Genomic DNA, 13,969 nt, shown 5'->3' with positions numbered 1-13,969 from the left:
ATATATGCAATACCCCACATTATATTCCACACACCAAAAAAGATAACAAATTTGTTTGATCTAAAACTCCTACTATTCCATTAGTATATGCAACTACTTAGCTTTTGCCTAAGAATATGAATTTACTATCCAACTATGAGAAAGCTAAATGACATGACATGACATGATTAGTTCAAGTTCTCCCTAAGATATAAAAGTGATACGTACGTAGTTATCTTTTAAGTGATCAGATTATTCAAAATTTTGATGGTAAGAAAGAGAAAGAGAGAAAGTGTACCTTATAATTAGAATTCAAGACTTGAGAAGTATCATCAAGGAGTAGAGAAATGTGATATTTTCCCTTATAATAGCAAAATTGTCATTGAAAATAAAGCCAACAAGGCAAAAGTGATAAGAGTAAACCACAAAAATAAAAGTTGTCCTCACGGAAATTCCATCAAATGAAAACCACAAAAAAGGATAAGAATAGAGACAAAAATAAAGAATGAAAGAGAGTAGAGCTTTGGATAACTTCTACGTTTGGCACACCATTTATTTTAAAAATTAGAGATAGCAAACTTACATAACCATTTTTGGGCCACATTTTCATCATCTTACTCAGCATTGGTCAATCCTACTTATCAAATTCTGACCAAGGGTTTGTGGCTTCACCACTTACTTACAATAATAAAATAAACTACACACAAGCATTTCCTCTGGTCCGCAGAATTAAAATTTGAAATTTATGACTTTTACGATTTTAGTTCATTTGAGTTATTGGGTTTTAAGCTAATCATTTGTACATATTATGTAGATCTTTAAAAACAAATATAAGATTTAAACCGAAGCTACTCTATAATTTGACTGAATACCTAACTCGTATTTGATCTAAACTCCATTCCTTATCTGAATAGAACAATTAACGTATTTTGAGAGTGAAGCATAATTATTGTGATAAAGTGTTTTCTCTGATTAAAAACGTAGTATAAGTTTTCGATAAACAGGATTCGAACGATTTCCATGCCTTCACCCTCCTCTATTATTCATGAAAACGACTCTCAACTCCCAAGAGGGGGGGGGGGGGGGGGGTGAGGAAAAGAAAAAAAGAAGTGTACCCTTTATCTTTTGGGACTTTTAGATAAAATGTGACAACTCTTAGCTAGGTGGAGGATTGGTCTTTTATAAGAATTCCCAAAAAATTGGAAATAGTTGAGATAAGAGACGTTGACAAAGATAAACGATGGCTATAAAGATGCTATTATACCATTATTATATTATGAAAAGCACATGAAATTGACAATTCACGTTGATTGTTGCAAGAATTTCAATATATATATAGCTTTCTAGTTGCTTAGTTGTACTCTATTTTTAAAATTAAATTTAAATAAGTGATTATTCCTAACTTGTCATATAGACAAATAATCATGTACTTCTTATCATATACTACTAATTGAAAATGAACCTACCTCACTTGCTTTGTATGAATTTGGTAATAGTAGGTCCCTTTTTTTTTGTATTTCTTTAAGCTGTCTCTTAAAGAATTGGGAAATGGTTTGAGTTAAGACACATGGAGAAAAATAAATGATTGACATATATAATTCTATGTAGGCATAATACATAAACATGATCCTTAACTTGGCGTTAATGGACAACTATGATTTTTAACTTTGGGTGTGCACAAATATGCACTTAAACTCGTATAAAATTGAACAAATATACACATTCGTCCTACATGGCACCTTACATGACAATTTTTCGTCCTACGTGTATTATGCCATGTAGGACACGTGTGTCTACTTGTTAAATTTTATACAAGTTTAAGTGTTTACTTGTGCACACTCAAAGTTGGAGGACATAATTGTCCGTTGAAGTCAAGTTAAGGGTCATGTTTATGTATTATGCCTTCTATGTACGAGTCCGGAGCCAAAAGGGGAAAAAATTGCTAAGAATTTCAAAAGGGGACATCAATTTTTTTTAACCAAAAGGGCAAAATCGCTCCTGACGGAGCAATTTTCTTCTGACAAAATTGACACCGTTAATTTTATTTTTTAACATCGTTGCCCCTACAACGTTTTTCTAAAAAAAAAAAACTTTATAAAATTGAAATCGCTGCTATAGCAGCGATTTCCTTTTCCTTAAAAAAGTTAATTTTTTTTTAAAAAGAAAAATCGCTTGCAAGGCTTAAAAAATGGAGTTTCTCAGAAACCAAATAAGACAACAAAGAAATGGGGTTTCTCATAAACCAAATAATCACCATATTGTTGAGTGTACCAGCTCTTTAGGTCAACCAACAAAGGAGGAAATATGTGCTTAGGAAGGGCAACTTGGCCATTAAAGAGTGGTGCAACAATGGCGATTAACAAGAAGTAAACGAAAAGAAGCAAGTCCAATAGCTTAACAAAAGCACCCATTTTGGTCTTCGTCTCTTTGCAGCAATAGAGGCAGGCACCAAACAGTTCAGCTAATTTTTTGAGAAAAATGCTGCAGGGGCAGCTTTGTTAGTTTTTTTTTGACAAAATGCTGCCAGATTTTAAGGAATTTTTTTTTTTGGACGAAATCGCTGCCCAACAGTGATTTTTATGTTTTTTAACGGATTAACGGAGTCAATCGCTCCGTCAGGAGCGATTTTACTCTTTTGATTAAAAAAAATTGATATGTCCTTTTGAAATTTTTGACAATTTTTTTTGCCCTTTATGGCATCGGACTCTTCTATGTATAATGCTACTCCTTATTTATGGACAGAGACACCTTAGGATGGGTCTGATACACCCCCTTATAAAATTTTTATGTAATATATAAAAATAAATTATTTAATTATTATGAATGTTTATTTAATTTTGCAGGTCTTTAACACAATTAAAAAGAAAATTTGTATATCCTTGCCAAATTTTTGGCACCGGTCATTATTGTATAATTAAAAGCACATGCAATTGAAGATTCCACGTTGATTGTTGCAATCATAACGATTGCTCCCGAGTTCCGTATATAGTTCTACTTTGTAAAGTAATATATATATATATAAATCCGTCTATTTAATTATCTCATTATTTGATAACCAAACATATATCATAGCTAAAGAAATGAGTTATTTTTTCCTTTACCCCTTCCTAAGAGCTCCTACTTTTTATTGGGATGACTTAAATTTACAATTTTCAAGTTGGGAGTAAGGGGTGCTTATCATTCGAGCAACTCTCTCTCGTCAATTAAAGAAATATTCAAAAGTAAGGATAACAATATAACCTAATCCTAATTCCTAATTATATTATAAGTATGTGAAGTTACCCCACAACACTTGCTTTTTTTGATTTTTTTTTTTTAGTTCTATCTATTATCAGTATCATGCGTTGTATTTTTATTAATAATAAAATGATAATGAATAAGATATTTATACAAGGAGAAGAAGGTGGCTCCTACGAGTGTCAATGATTTTATAATGAATGAGATATTCATACAAGCTAAGGGTGGCTCTACAAGAGTCAATTATTTTAATTTTTTTCTATGGAATCGATCAAAGCAAATCAGTTTTTTGATTAAAAAATCGAAGGTCTCAATATAAAATTATAATTGTAATGAATTAAAATAATAGAATGAATTTTTTATGTTATATATATATATATATATATATATATATCAGTCTCATAGTGCTCCTCTTCGTCATCGAGGCTAGCTAGCTTCATAAAAGTTTAACTAGTGCACTAACCTACAACCTAACGCCGCTTGAAATTAATATAGACTGCCAGAATATTCTTCACTCTCTAGCAAAAATTTGATTGACGGCAGGAAACTGCTACTCAAATTTGGGAACCCTCTGGTGTGCAACATAGATTTAGGAAAGAATATCAAGTGACAGATATCTTGGCTAAGTAAGGGTCAGATTGAAGAAAGCTTCCATTGTGCTTTGGACCTACGTTAATTGTATCTAGTAAAATAGAAGCAGACAAAGTAGGAACTCTTTATGTTAGACTAAAAATATCGCCTTCTATTGTGGAATGTATTAATGCGTATAATGTAACCTCAACTCCTGCTGCATATTAAGTTTTAATATATCATCTTGTTTACCAAAAAAAAAAGCTTCAAACTCTTTCCTAACGATTCGATTGCCATCCAACTGATTGTTTCCTTCATATTGAGAATGATGATGGACTCAGAGGCCAAGCCAATGTTAGGAGTATGGAGGTTCTAAATCAATTTTGTTTGGAGGTTCACATGTTAATATACATATATTTATTTAATTTTCTAATACAAATATATGGTCTACGAAAAAGCTAGTGAGTTCTTCCGAACCCATAAACCCCCACCTAGCTTCGCCTCTGATGATGGTCTTTTTCACAAAAATAATAATTTAAAGCAACTTAGCAAAGATTAAATAACAATTAAGTCCAAACAATACTGTAACTGTCCTGTCCCCATGTTGGTTGCCAAACTTTTTACCCTTAAATCCATAACTTGAAGTAACAATTGAATTTGTTTAAATGGTTCAAGGACACACAAATTAGAGTGAAAACAATGAGATTGTTGATGCTAAATTACTTGTTTTATATGATTAAAGTGGTGAGCCAAATCAGTCAACAATAAAACATTAGCGAGAGAAAAATAATTAATATTATTCGTGTGTTTTTATCTTAGTCGTCTGACAATATCACCGATAAAGTGAGGATTTAATGATTTTGAGGGTTATAGTTACCATGCTTGAGGGGAAATGACAATTCTGATGTGATACAAGTGTGGGGAAATGGTATACTTACAATCAAACCCCAAGTAATGTTTTTCATGGATTTCGCCCCTCATAAGTCATAACGTCCCATATAGACACGTTTCATCAACTACATTTGTGACTAAAAAAACTGCTGAATTGGATCCCATATTCTTTGAAAGAGATTGCAACCAATACTTATCTTGACAATCCACCCCTATATTCCAGTCTTGCATCTCTGGAGCCAAGTGAGCCAATAGTATAGATCCAAACTTAGTACATACGAGAGTCATCCATCTTACCAAACGATCTCAAATGATAAGACAAGTATTATTCTCATTGAATCATGTCTGATAAGTCTTCAATCCCCACGTGTCACATTTTGATGCGTCCAGATCGATCCCGGCCTAAATTAGAATGATTAACTAGTTGTAGAGGTAAAACATAGAACATTAATTTCTTTAGAGGGCATATTTGAACTTTTAACAATTTCGTGGGGTGGAAAGTGATATTTAGCCCTCTCGTCAAAACCAAAGGCCATTCCGTTTTCCTACTTCCAATCTGAATCCAGATCGATCCTGGTCTAAATTAGAATGATTAACCAGTTAGAGGTAAAACATAGAACATTAATTTCTTTAGGGGGCATGTTAGAACTTTTAACAATTTCGTGGGGTGTAAAGTGATATTTATCCCTCTGGTCAAAACCAAAACTCCATTCCGTTTTCCTACTTCCAATCTAAATCCATATCGACCCCGGCCTAAATTAGAATGATTAACCAGTTGTAGAGGTAAAACATAGAACATTAATTTCTTTAAGGGGCATATTAGAACTTTTAACAATTTCGTGGGGGTGGAAAGTGATATTTATCCCTCTCGTCAAAACCAAAGCTCCATTCCGTTTTCCTACTTCCAATCTGAATCCATATCGACCCCGACCTAACTTAGAATGATTAACCAGTTGTAGAGGTAAAACATTGAACATTAATTTTTTTAGGGGGCATATTAGAACTTTTAACAATTTCGTGGGGTGTAAAGTGATATTTAGCCCTCTCGTCAAAATCAAATCCCCATTCCGTTTTCCTACTTCCAATCTGAATCCAGATCAACCCTGACCTAAATTAGAATGATTAACTAGTTGTAGAGGTAAAACATAGAACATTAATTTCTTTAGGGGACATATTAAAACTTTTAACAATTTCGTGGGGTGGAAAGTGATATTTAGCCCTCTCGTCAAAACCAAAGCCCCATTCCGTTACCTACTTCCAATCTGAATCTCCAGAAGAATACTCAGATCTCAATTTTTCTCTTCAATTCAGGTAAATCAAAAACTAAATCTTTATTATTTCTTCAAAACTGTAACTATTCAATATATTAAATTCAAGAATTTGTATGTTTTCTGCAGCTTTCTGTGGTGATTTATTGACCAAAGATTTGATTTCGTTTGATCTGTTGTGTTTTCTGAATATGTGTTTGAGTTTATTTTTCAATTTCTTGATTTGGGTATATGTAAAGATTTGATCTTTTTGGATTTTGTTAGGTTTAAAATAAAAATGGGTGAACCAAAGAAGCAGCAACCAGTTTTCACTAAGGTTGATCAGCTTAGACCAATGGCTACTGGGCTAAATCTTACTGTGAAGGTGGTTAATACAAAGATGGTAGTGCCAAGGGGAAATCAAGGCCGCCAGATGCGATTGGCTGAATGCTTGGTTGGTGATGAGACAGGGATGATCATTTTCACTGCTAGAAATGATCAAGGTATTGTATTTGGTTTCAATCTAGCATTCAGTATCTATCGATAAAAAGAGAGAATCCCGTTTTGTAGTAGTAACATTTTCAAGGGGCACATTGTGGTGGAGATTTGGTGGATCCATTCTAATTTGCTATGATATTCGTTTGAGATTAATCATGATTATAAGGGTATAGGAGAATCCTAGTAGCTTAGTTGGTTGACTAGCTGAATTTTTAGATTAATCGTGATTATAAGGTTATAGCCTATGTTGCTTGAACTCTTCAAAAAATATGTGTCGGATACTCCAGAAGTAGTGCTCTTTTGAAGGATCCGACATGGTCGTGGCAACATTTTTAGAGAGTCCGAGCAACACAGGGGTATGAGAATCTTAGTAACTCAATTGGTTGACTGCCTGAATTTTTTCCTTGTTAGTGGGGGTTTGATTCCCCATCTTGTGATTCCCTCCCCCTTTTCCCTTCAACTACTCCCAATTTTTTTAAAAAAGGATTATAAGGGTATAATGGTAGTAAAGACTGTATTTTTAATGTTAATTAACTGAGCAAGGGAGTTGATGTAGTGGTGATTTCGTGGAGTCATTCTAATTTGCTGTGATTTTTGTTTGAGATTAGTCTGGATTATAAGGGTATAATGGTAGTAAGGACTGTATCTTTAATGTTAATTGTCTGAACAAGGAGCTGATGGTTTTAGACTCTTAGTATGTGTTTTGGTGGTCTGATCATACATTATTACTGTGAGCTTGTTGTGTTAATGCTGTTGAAGGGGATAAAAAAATAAGAACAATGAAGTTCTCCCCATTTACTCAAATAGGTTGTGCAGTGTGATCTAATGCTCAATGCTAAGCCTAAAAAATAATTGGTGTCGTACTAATTAAAATGCCTTTGTATTTTTATGTGAGGCCATGACATTGTATTCTCTCACTCTCAGGTTTTTATTGGGTCTGAGGTCTAAGATAGTAGCACTTGGTGAAACCAGAAAATGTATCAGGGCGATAATTCTAATTGTTCTTCTATAAACCTTTTTGCGGTTGTTCTAAAGCCAGAGCATCTCTAAAATCTAGTATTCATTATGTGGACATGTGGTGCATCCTTGAGCCTTCGTATCCTATTTAGGGTCCAAGATGATAGGATATAGTATTGGTAGATTACATCAAATTTCAATTCCAAGTTATGTATATTTCGTTAGGCATTTTCCTAGAGACAACCTTAGTTTAGAGATGAAGTGCTGATCAGAAAAAGGTATTGGACCTTGTAAGCCTTTATACAATCACCATTTATGTTGTGGCTCATTATGGCTAAATTAGTAATCCCTTGTACAATTATTCATAACCCTTTGTTCAGTTACCATTCATGTCATGTCTCATTATGGAAAAAATTAGAAATCCTTAATACGGTTACCTACAACCATTAGGCTGTTATCCAAACCTATGTTGCTCGGACTCTTCAAAAATGTCGACGGGTGCGTGTCGGATCCTCCAAAGATAGTGTATTTTTGAAGGATCCGACACAGGTGTGGCAACATTTTTGGAGAGTTTGAGCAACTTAGATCCAAACTAGTTGGTATGATCTATATGGTCATTTGATCTCATTGCTATTTTTGTTCAATTTAAGGAATTACGTTTGATTCTTTTTTGACTGATTTTAACTTCCAAACTTGTTATGATGCTTTAAGTAATTGAAACATACCTGAAACTTCACTTATTTGTTCAACCTCACTTTGTACATTTCTTTTGATCTAGAAATAATTTATCATAAGGAAGGGGCAAAACACTTTTGTATACAAGCATACCAAAAAGTAGGAAACCTTACAAAAAGCTCATTTTGCAGTATTGCTGTTGAGAGTTTTACTTGAGTGGGGTGTGAATGAATAGAGGCAGTCAGTTGGCATTCAACATGTTATTCTTCTGAATAGCTCTATCTTGGAGTCATTGGAACCAAATAACTTCCTGATTTCCGAGCAAACCACTATTCTGAAAACCTAAATTACTTCTCTAACTTTCTTGAGGAAACTTTTTGTAGATTTTCAGTTTCCGAAATCAGTGGAAAAAGTAAAAAGTGGAAACCCATAAACTCTTCTCTGTCCGTGACTTACATACGTAATGAAACCAGTGTTGTCAAAGACACACTTAAGTCCTGAAATGAGGCTCAAAAGGTGCTGAGCACTTTGTCACGCTTAATGTGCGCTTCAATGTCGTCATCAAAGTTCTAGGTCATACTTTTCCTTGCCAATGAGCCTCTTCTGAAGAGACAACACTAGATAATTGATATTTCACTTTATTGTATTTTTTTTTTTTCAATTTCTTTGTTCATTATTTATCATTCATGCTTATAATTATTAGTCTTGGACGAAACATATATATTTGTATTTTTCTCCCTTTGTGCCTTTTTTCATTAAAGGCCACACTTTATTTGTGCTTAAAGCCCGAACGGATCTTAAGATTTTTTTTGCGCTTTTTTGCTTTAGACAACACTGAATGAAAGGCACATCATCAAGTAGGCATACATAATTTTTGCAGGTGATTCATACACAAATTAAGAATGAACTGTGATTGTGTGGAAGATATCACTTATTGGTATTATATGGTACACATCTTTACTGGGATGTAGAATTGTATGAATTGTAACTGCGTGCAAATGTCATTCACCTAAATTTCTTCTGTACAGTTAGCTGTGCAATTCAAGCCTAGCTTGTCTTCATCCTGTTTCTTTCAGAGTTCAGTAAACCCGAGCCCTGTCTTCTCACAAGAAACTGACTTCCTATATTTTCTGCTTCATGCAAGCACCATATTAACTATTTCAAGGAAGGAGAGTTGTGAAATCGGATATTTAGCCAGAGAGATCTGTCTTTACACTGGTTTCATATTCAGCTTTCCTGATGTGCTTGGTCAAATCTGCAATCTCTTTTCTTTTTGTGAACTGTATCCTTTTTGTGATGGCTGTGATTAGGATTCATAAACTTCTTCATTTTAGTGATTAGGATTCATGTACTCCAGTTTTGCAAATCGGTATTTTGAATTATTTTGGTGATTAATTATGAAAATTTTTCTGTCAAACAACATGTACCAATGAGGCTTTCATGCATCTTGAATCTTTCCGGTTTTCCTTCTTGAACATGGCTTCTGTCAGATATCAGGCTGTTCTCTTTATCTTATCCTCTGTTAACTCCAGTATTTTCTCTTTCAGTCGACATGATGAAAGAAGGTGCTACTGTAATTCTGCGCAATGCAAAAATAGATATGTTCAAGGGATCAATGAGGCTTGCAGTGGACAGGTGGGGACGTATTGAAGTTACCGAACCTGCTAGTTTCTCTGTCAAGGAAGACAGTAATCTGTCCCTTATCGAGTTTGAACAAGTGACTGTTGTTGAACAGTAACTCAAGGCAGCCCATCGCAATGATAATGTCCCGTTTGCAGAGAGTATAAGTAAGTTTGGTTCTTTAGGGATATGCTAATGTGGCTTCATTAGTTGAGTAAAAACTACTTGTTTTGTTAAGTCAGAAAGTCCTTTTTTTTTGTAGTGGAAAGTGACTGGTCTAATGTTTTTGTAGATAGCAAGGTATGTAGCTGCAATAAAAAGTAGTGTACAACTTGCTTGTTTATTTATTTGGAAGGATTGTGTAGCCACCATAGAACTTACTTTATCTGGTGCTTATCATAACTTTTTTTTTTTTAATAATCGAGAAATTTTCGAGGGCCAGACGTTCTAGTACTAATATTTAACTCATCTTACGATTCATAAGAGTAAATATTCCAGTTTAGAGCAATAGTATGATGTGGCGTAAAGCTTGCTACTCTTTTTTTCCAATATAAAGAAGTAAATCGGAATGGGAGCAGGTTTGAAAAAGGATCTTGGAGTATTTAGTTGGGCCAGGAGGGTCTCTTAACGCCTTCTTTTTTCTTTTCATCGGAGTTATTTCATAGAGAGTTGTATACTGCTTTGGGAAGGATGAATCGCTCCCGAAAAGAAATATATTGATTCTCTCCCAATTGGTTGGACAATAGATACGATGATTTGCTTCATGGGTGAGGTCTCTGGTTCTAAGTCCGGAATGGCCCTGGCTGTTCCAGGAAGAATCTGACTACTTCATGTAGGGTGTTCATGGTTTGGATAAAAATCGATCTAAACTGAAAAACCTAACCAAACCGATTGAATTTGGGTTTTGGTTTGGTTTGGTTTTAGATTGTTAAGAACCGATAGTCATTGGTTTGGTTATGGTTTTGTTAAAAAAAATCGAAGAAATAATCGAATCGAACCAACAAGTTATATACATAAATTTTATTATTATACATACATAATATATTATATTCATAAACAATTTTAAAGATTTTATATATATTTCATCAAAATTTATTTATAATTTACTTGTGAAAGAAAAAATGTCCAAGGTGAGAACATTTTTCTTATTGGTTTCATGTATATAAGTGTCTATGGAAATTCATTGTGGGACTGAAAATGTCATTGTCTCTTCCTTCTATGCCAAAATAGTGAATTTTGAAGTTTTATTCAGTAAATTCAATGATCCAAAGTTCTGTAATGCCAGTCATTTTAACTATTTTTTCGTTTGAATGGATTGTTGTCACTTTTTTCACGTTTTGAATGAATTGTTTCTTTTATTTTTATGTATGGTTAATAACCGAATAACCGAACCAAACCAAACCAAAACCGAAAACAACCAAACCGATAAATGTATATTATATTTGGTTTGGTTTGGTTTTGATAATTTTAAAACCAATTAAGTTGATTTGGTTTTGATCAATAACCGACCCAAACCAACCCGTGAACACCCCTAACTTCATGCATACTCCACTTTGACGTTTTCATGCATATTCCACTTTGACGTTTGTTAGTCTAAAAACAAGAAAAGCATTACAAAATGCATATAGCCTCAAAGTCCAACTTATAAAAGGAAGACTTTCGATGCCATTTCTAGTTACCGTGGAGAAAACGTTGATAAAGAATATATATTAAATTATAAACAATGGTGTAGTTATATTAATTTAATGATGATCACTCGAAAAAAAGAAATAATTTTTTAGAGATATATAGTAAAATTTTAAACACTTTCAATAAAACTTCAGATTTCGTCATTGATTATAAAACATCTTTTAGAAAAAGAGAAAAAAAGCCAAGATTCTCAACTCTAGCTATATTATTTCTAGCTCATTTAATATCTACTAGACATCTAATCCATGATAAACATAACTCTTCTATTTCAATATTCCATATAACGCGTTTAAAATCAAACATTACAATGATTTTGATATATTATAAATGACAAACTAAGACAATTGATTAAAACAAGAAAAATATATAAAGTAATCTCCATTAAGACAACATGTAAAAAAGGAAAAAAAGAAGAAAATACAGAAACCAATTAATAACATGGAGTAGGTATAGTGTGATTATATATGCAAATGAAGACTTTAACCCAATCCTCGTGATGTATTTAATTTTTTTCCTAACAACTATGAAATTATGTACGTGTCATGTTTATGTCCAAACAATTTATATTACTAGTAAATTTATTACTGTATGAAATTTCAACTTGTTTGAACATTTCTCCTATTCTTCTCTTATTAATATACAAATTTTAACTCATCATTCCTCATTTTTCTTTCTTCGAGTAATTGAGAATCAATTACGATATATTCCATTCAATAAATTAAACTAGTTGATAATATATCGACTATACGAATCATCTATATTCATTTTGTTCTATTCAGATCCATTTGTATTGTACGTTGAGATGGGCGTTAAATGGGATGAAGAAAAATTGGAGGAAATTGAAGCGAATAAACCGGTGAGAATGAAGATCACCGAGCCAAAGACACCATATCATCATCCTAAAATTGATGATGATGATAATTTTGAGGAATATGGCAATCGTAGCGATGATGTGGATGATGACATGGCATCATGTTCAAGTAAAAATATATCTGACGATCCTCGTAAAAATGGTGATGATGATGATGATGATAATGACGTTGTTGTTATGAATCATGCTGATGTTGATGCTGATGAAGATTCTGACGAATCGGAGAGGAAAAGGAATTTCATAGAGCATAGAAGAGGTCATTATGATGAATATAAGAGAATCAAAGAGCTACAAAGAAATGGATCTCTTCTTCAAGAATTTGATGATGATGATGATGATAATAATAATAATATTATTGATGATGGTGTTAAGGGCATAGAAATTGGGGAAGAAAAGGAAGATACTTCAAAATAGTCATCTTATTTTCATGAATATCGTTTTTTTTTCTTTTCGATTTATTGTCTACCTTTTGGTAGAATATGTTTTGCCTTGTTAGTTGACCTATGTTGCATCAATATGAAGTTCTTATATACTGATCTGACTAATTCAAACTCGTGACAAGTAGATTCATTAAAGAGGCAAAACACTTTATCGCGAAAGGTGTTCTTCATTTCGATCTCAAGATATGAATGTTATGTTGTCATGACACCATTGTTGGTGAAGTTTTTTTGTTTTGTTTATATTTTTCTTACAAGTAATTGTATGACATATCTCCCTTTAGATGTCAATTGTTGTCATGACTTTTGCTAGAGAAATGAATTATTGATGTTATGAGATCACAATAGTAGAAAATGTACCAAGTTTTTTTGGCACTGTGAAAAAAGTAGTGTGAATTATATGGTAATTTTTATTGGTAGATAATACATGCAAAAAAAATTAAAATTTCTCAATTTTAGTATATTTTTGCAAGTAACTTTAGCAGTAATTATGAAAAATAAGTTCACTTTGACCTGGAATAATAATAAAAAGAAGACGAAAAAAAGGAACTTGCTGGAATTAATTGATTCAGAATTTCCTCTTTCTTCAATTGCTAAAGGAAGAGACCATATGGGCCACTTATTTTCATGGGCCACTTAAATTAGCTTACTGGACTTGGCCACTAGCATCACATCTACTCTTTCGTATGACACAAAATTGTTATGTTTGAAATTTTAGAGGGGTGATTAAAATGCACTATATTAAGTATACAATATCAATATAAATAATTTTATAGTATCAAATTATTTTTTATTTGTTATAGTAAGTAACATATCTCAAAATTTAGATCTCACATTGTTTTTTTTTTTAAAAAAAAAAACTTGCTTGAAAATATCCTTTCAATGAATTGTTGGTGTGAAAAATTATTTACACTGCCACTATATAAAATTTAAACAAGCCTACTAAAATTACATTGGTTAAAAGAAAGTGGAAATACTTGAACACATATAAATAACTCGATCACCCCACAATCGTCTTTGAAAAATATATTTATCACTTAATAAATCATGCTTGGTAAATGATGATACATACATACATATAGAGAGAGAGAGAGATAGATAGATAACTTAGTTTTCAACTATTAATATTAAATTGCTTAACTTGATGAAAACACATATAAATAAGGGAAAATTACGCGTATAAGCAAACATATACTAGTTAATTAGTTAACATAATTATATTTTGCCTTAATTACAATTCACGACCTACTTTTAGTTATAATTACGTGGCTCAGCATTTTAGTTTTGTATAATTTGCA

General features: G+C 32.7%; 2 protein-coding genes across 2 annotated transcripts; both read left to right on the top strand.

Moving 5' to 3' along the window:
- Window positions 1–5,877: 5,877 nt before the first annotated feature.
- LOC102603706 (uncharacterized protein At4g28440) lies at window positions 5,878–10,115 on the top strand. Its single transcript, XM_006365171.2, has 3 exons — window positions 5,878–5,988; window positions 6,210–6,427; window positions 9,602–10,115. The coding sequence occupies exons 2-3, from the start codon at window positions 6,223–6,225 to the stop codon at window positions 9,790–9,792; spliced, it is 396 nt and encodes a 131-aa protein (XP_006365233.1). The 5' UTR covers window positions 5,878–5,988; window positions 6,210–6,222; the 3' UTR covers window positions 9,793–10,115.
- Window positions 10,116–12,165: 2,050 nt separating this feature from the next.
- LOC102603368 (protein phosphatase inhibitor 2-like) lies at window positions 12,166–12,648 on the top strand. Its single transcript, XM_006365170.2, has one exon. The coding sequence runs from the start codon at window positions 12,166–12,168 to the stop codon at window positions 12,646–12,648; it is 483 nt and encodes a 160-aa protein (XP_006365232.1).
- The last annotated feature ends 1,321 nt before the right edge of the window (window positions 12,649–13,969 follow it).

The sequence above is a fragment of the Solanum tuberosum genome, unplaced genomic scaffold (genome assembly GCF_000226075.1).
Source record: "Solanum tuberosum cultivar DM 1-3 516 R44 unplaced genomic scaffold, SolTub_3.0 scf00540, whole genome shotgun sequence".
Classification (NCBI taxonomy): Eukaryota; Viridiplantae; Streptophyta; class Magnoliopsida; order Solanales; family Solanaceae; genus Solanum; species Solanum tuberosum.
Note: the sequence above shows the minus strand (reverse complement) of the source record. Positions and strands in the feature narration are given on the sequence as shown.

What these genes read in the sequence shown, in the direction of transcription:
- LOC102603706 (XM_006365171.2), top strand. Translation starts at nt 6,223, where the DNA reads ATGGGTGAACCAAAGAAGCAGCAACCAGTTTTCACTAAGGTTGATCAG. An exon ending in CACTGCTAGAAATGATCAAG is followed by an intron (nt 6,428 to 9,601) that starts GTATTGTATTTG and finishes TTTCTCTTTCAG; the next exon opens with TCGACATGATGAAAGAAGGT.
- LOC102603368 (XM_006365170.2), top strand. Translation starts at nt 12,166, where the DNA reads ATGGGCGTTAAATGGGATGAAGAAAAATTGGAGGAAATTGAAGCGAAT.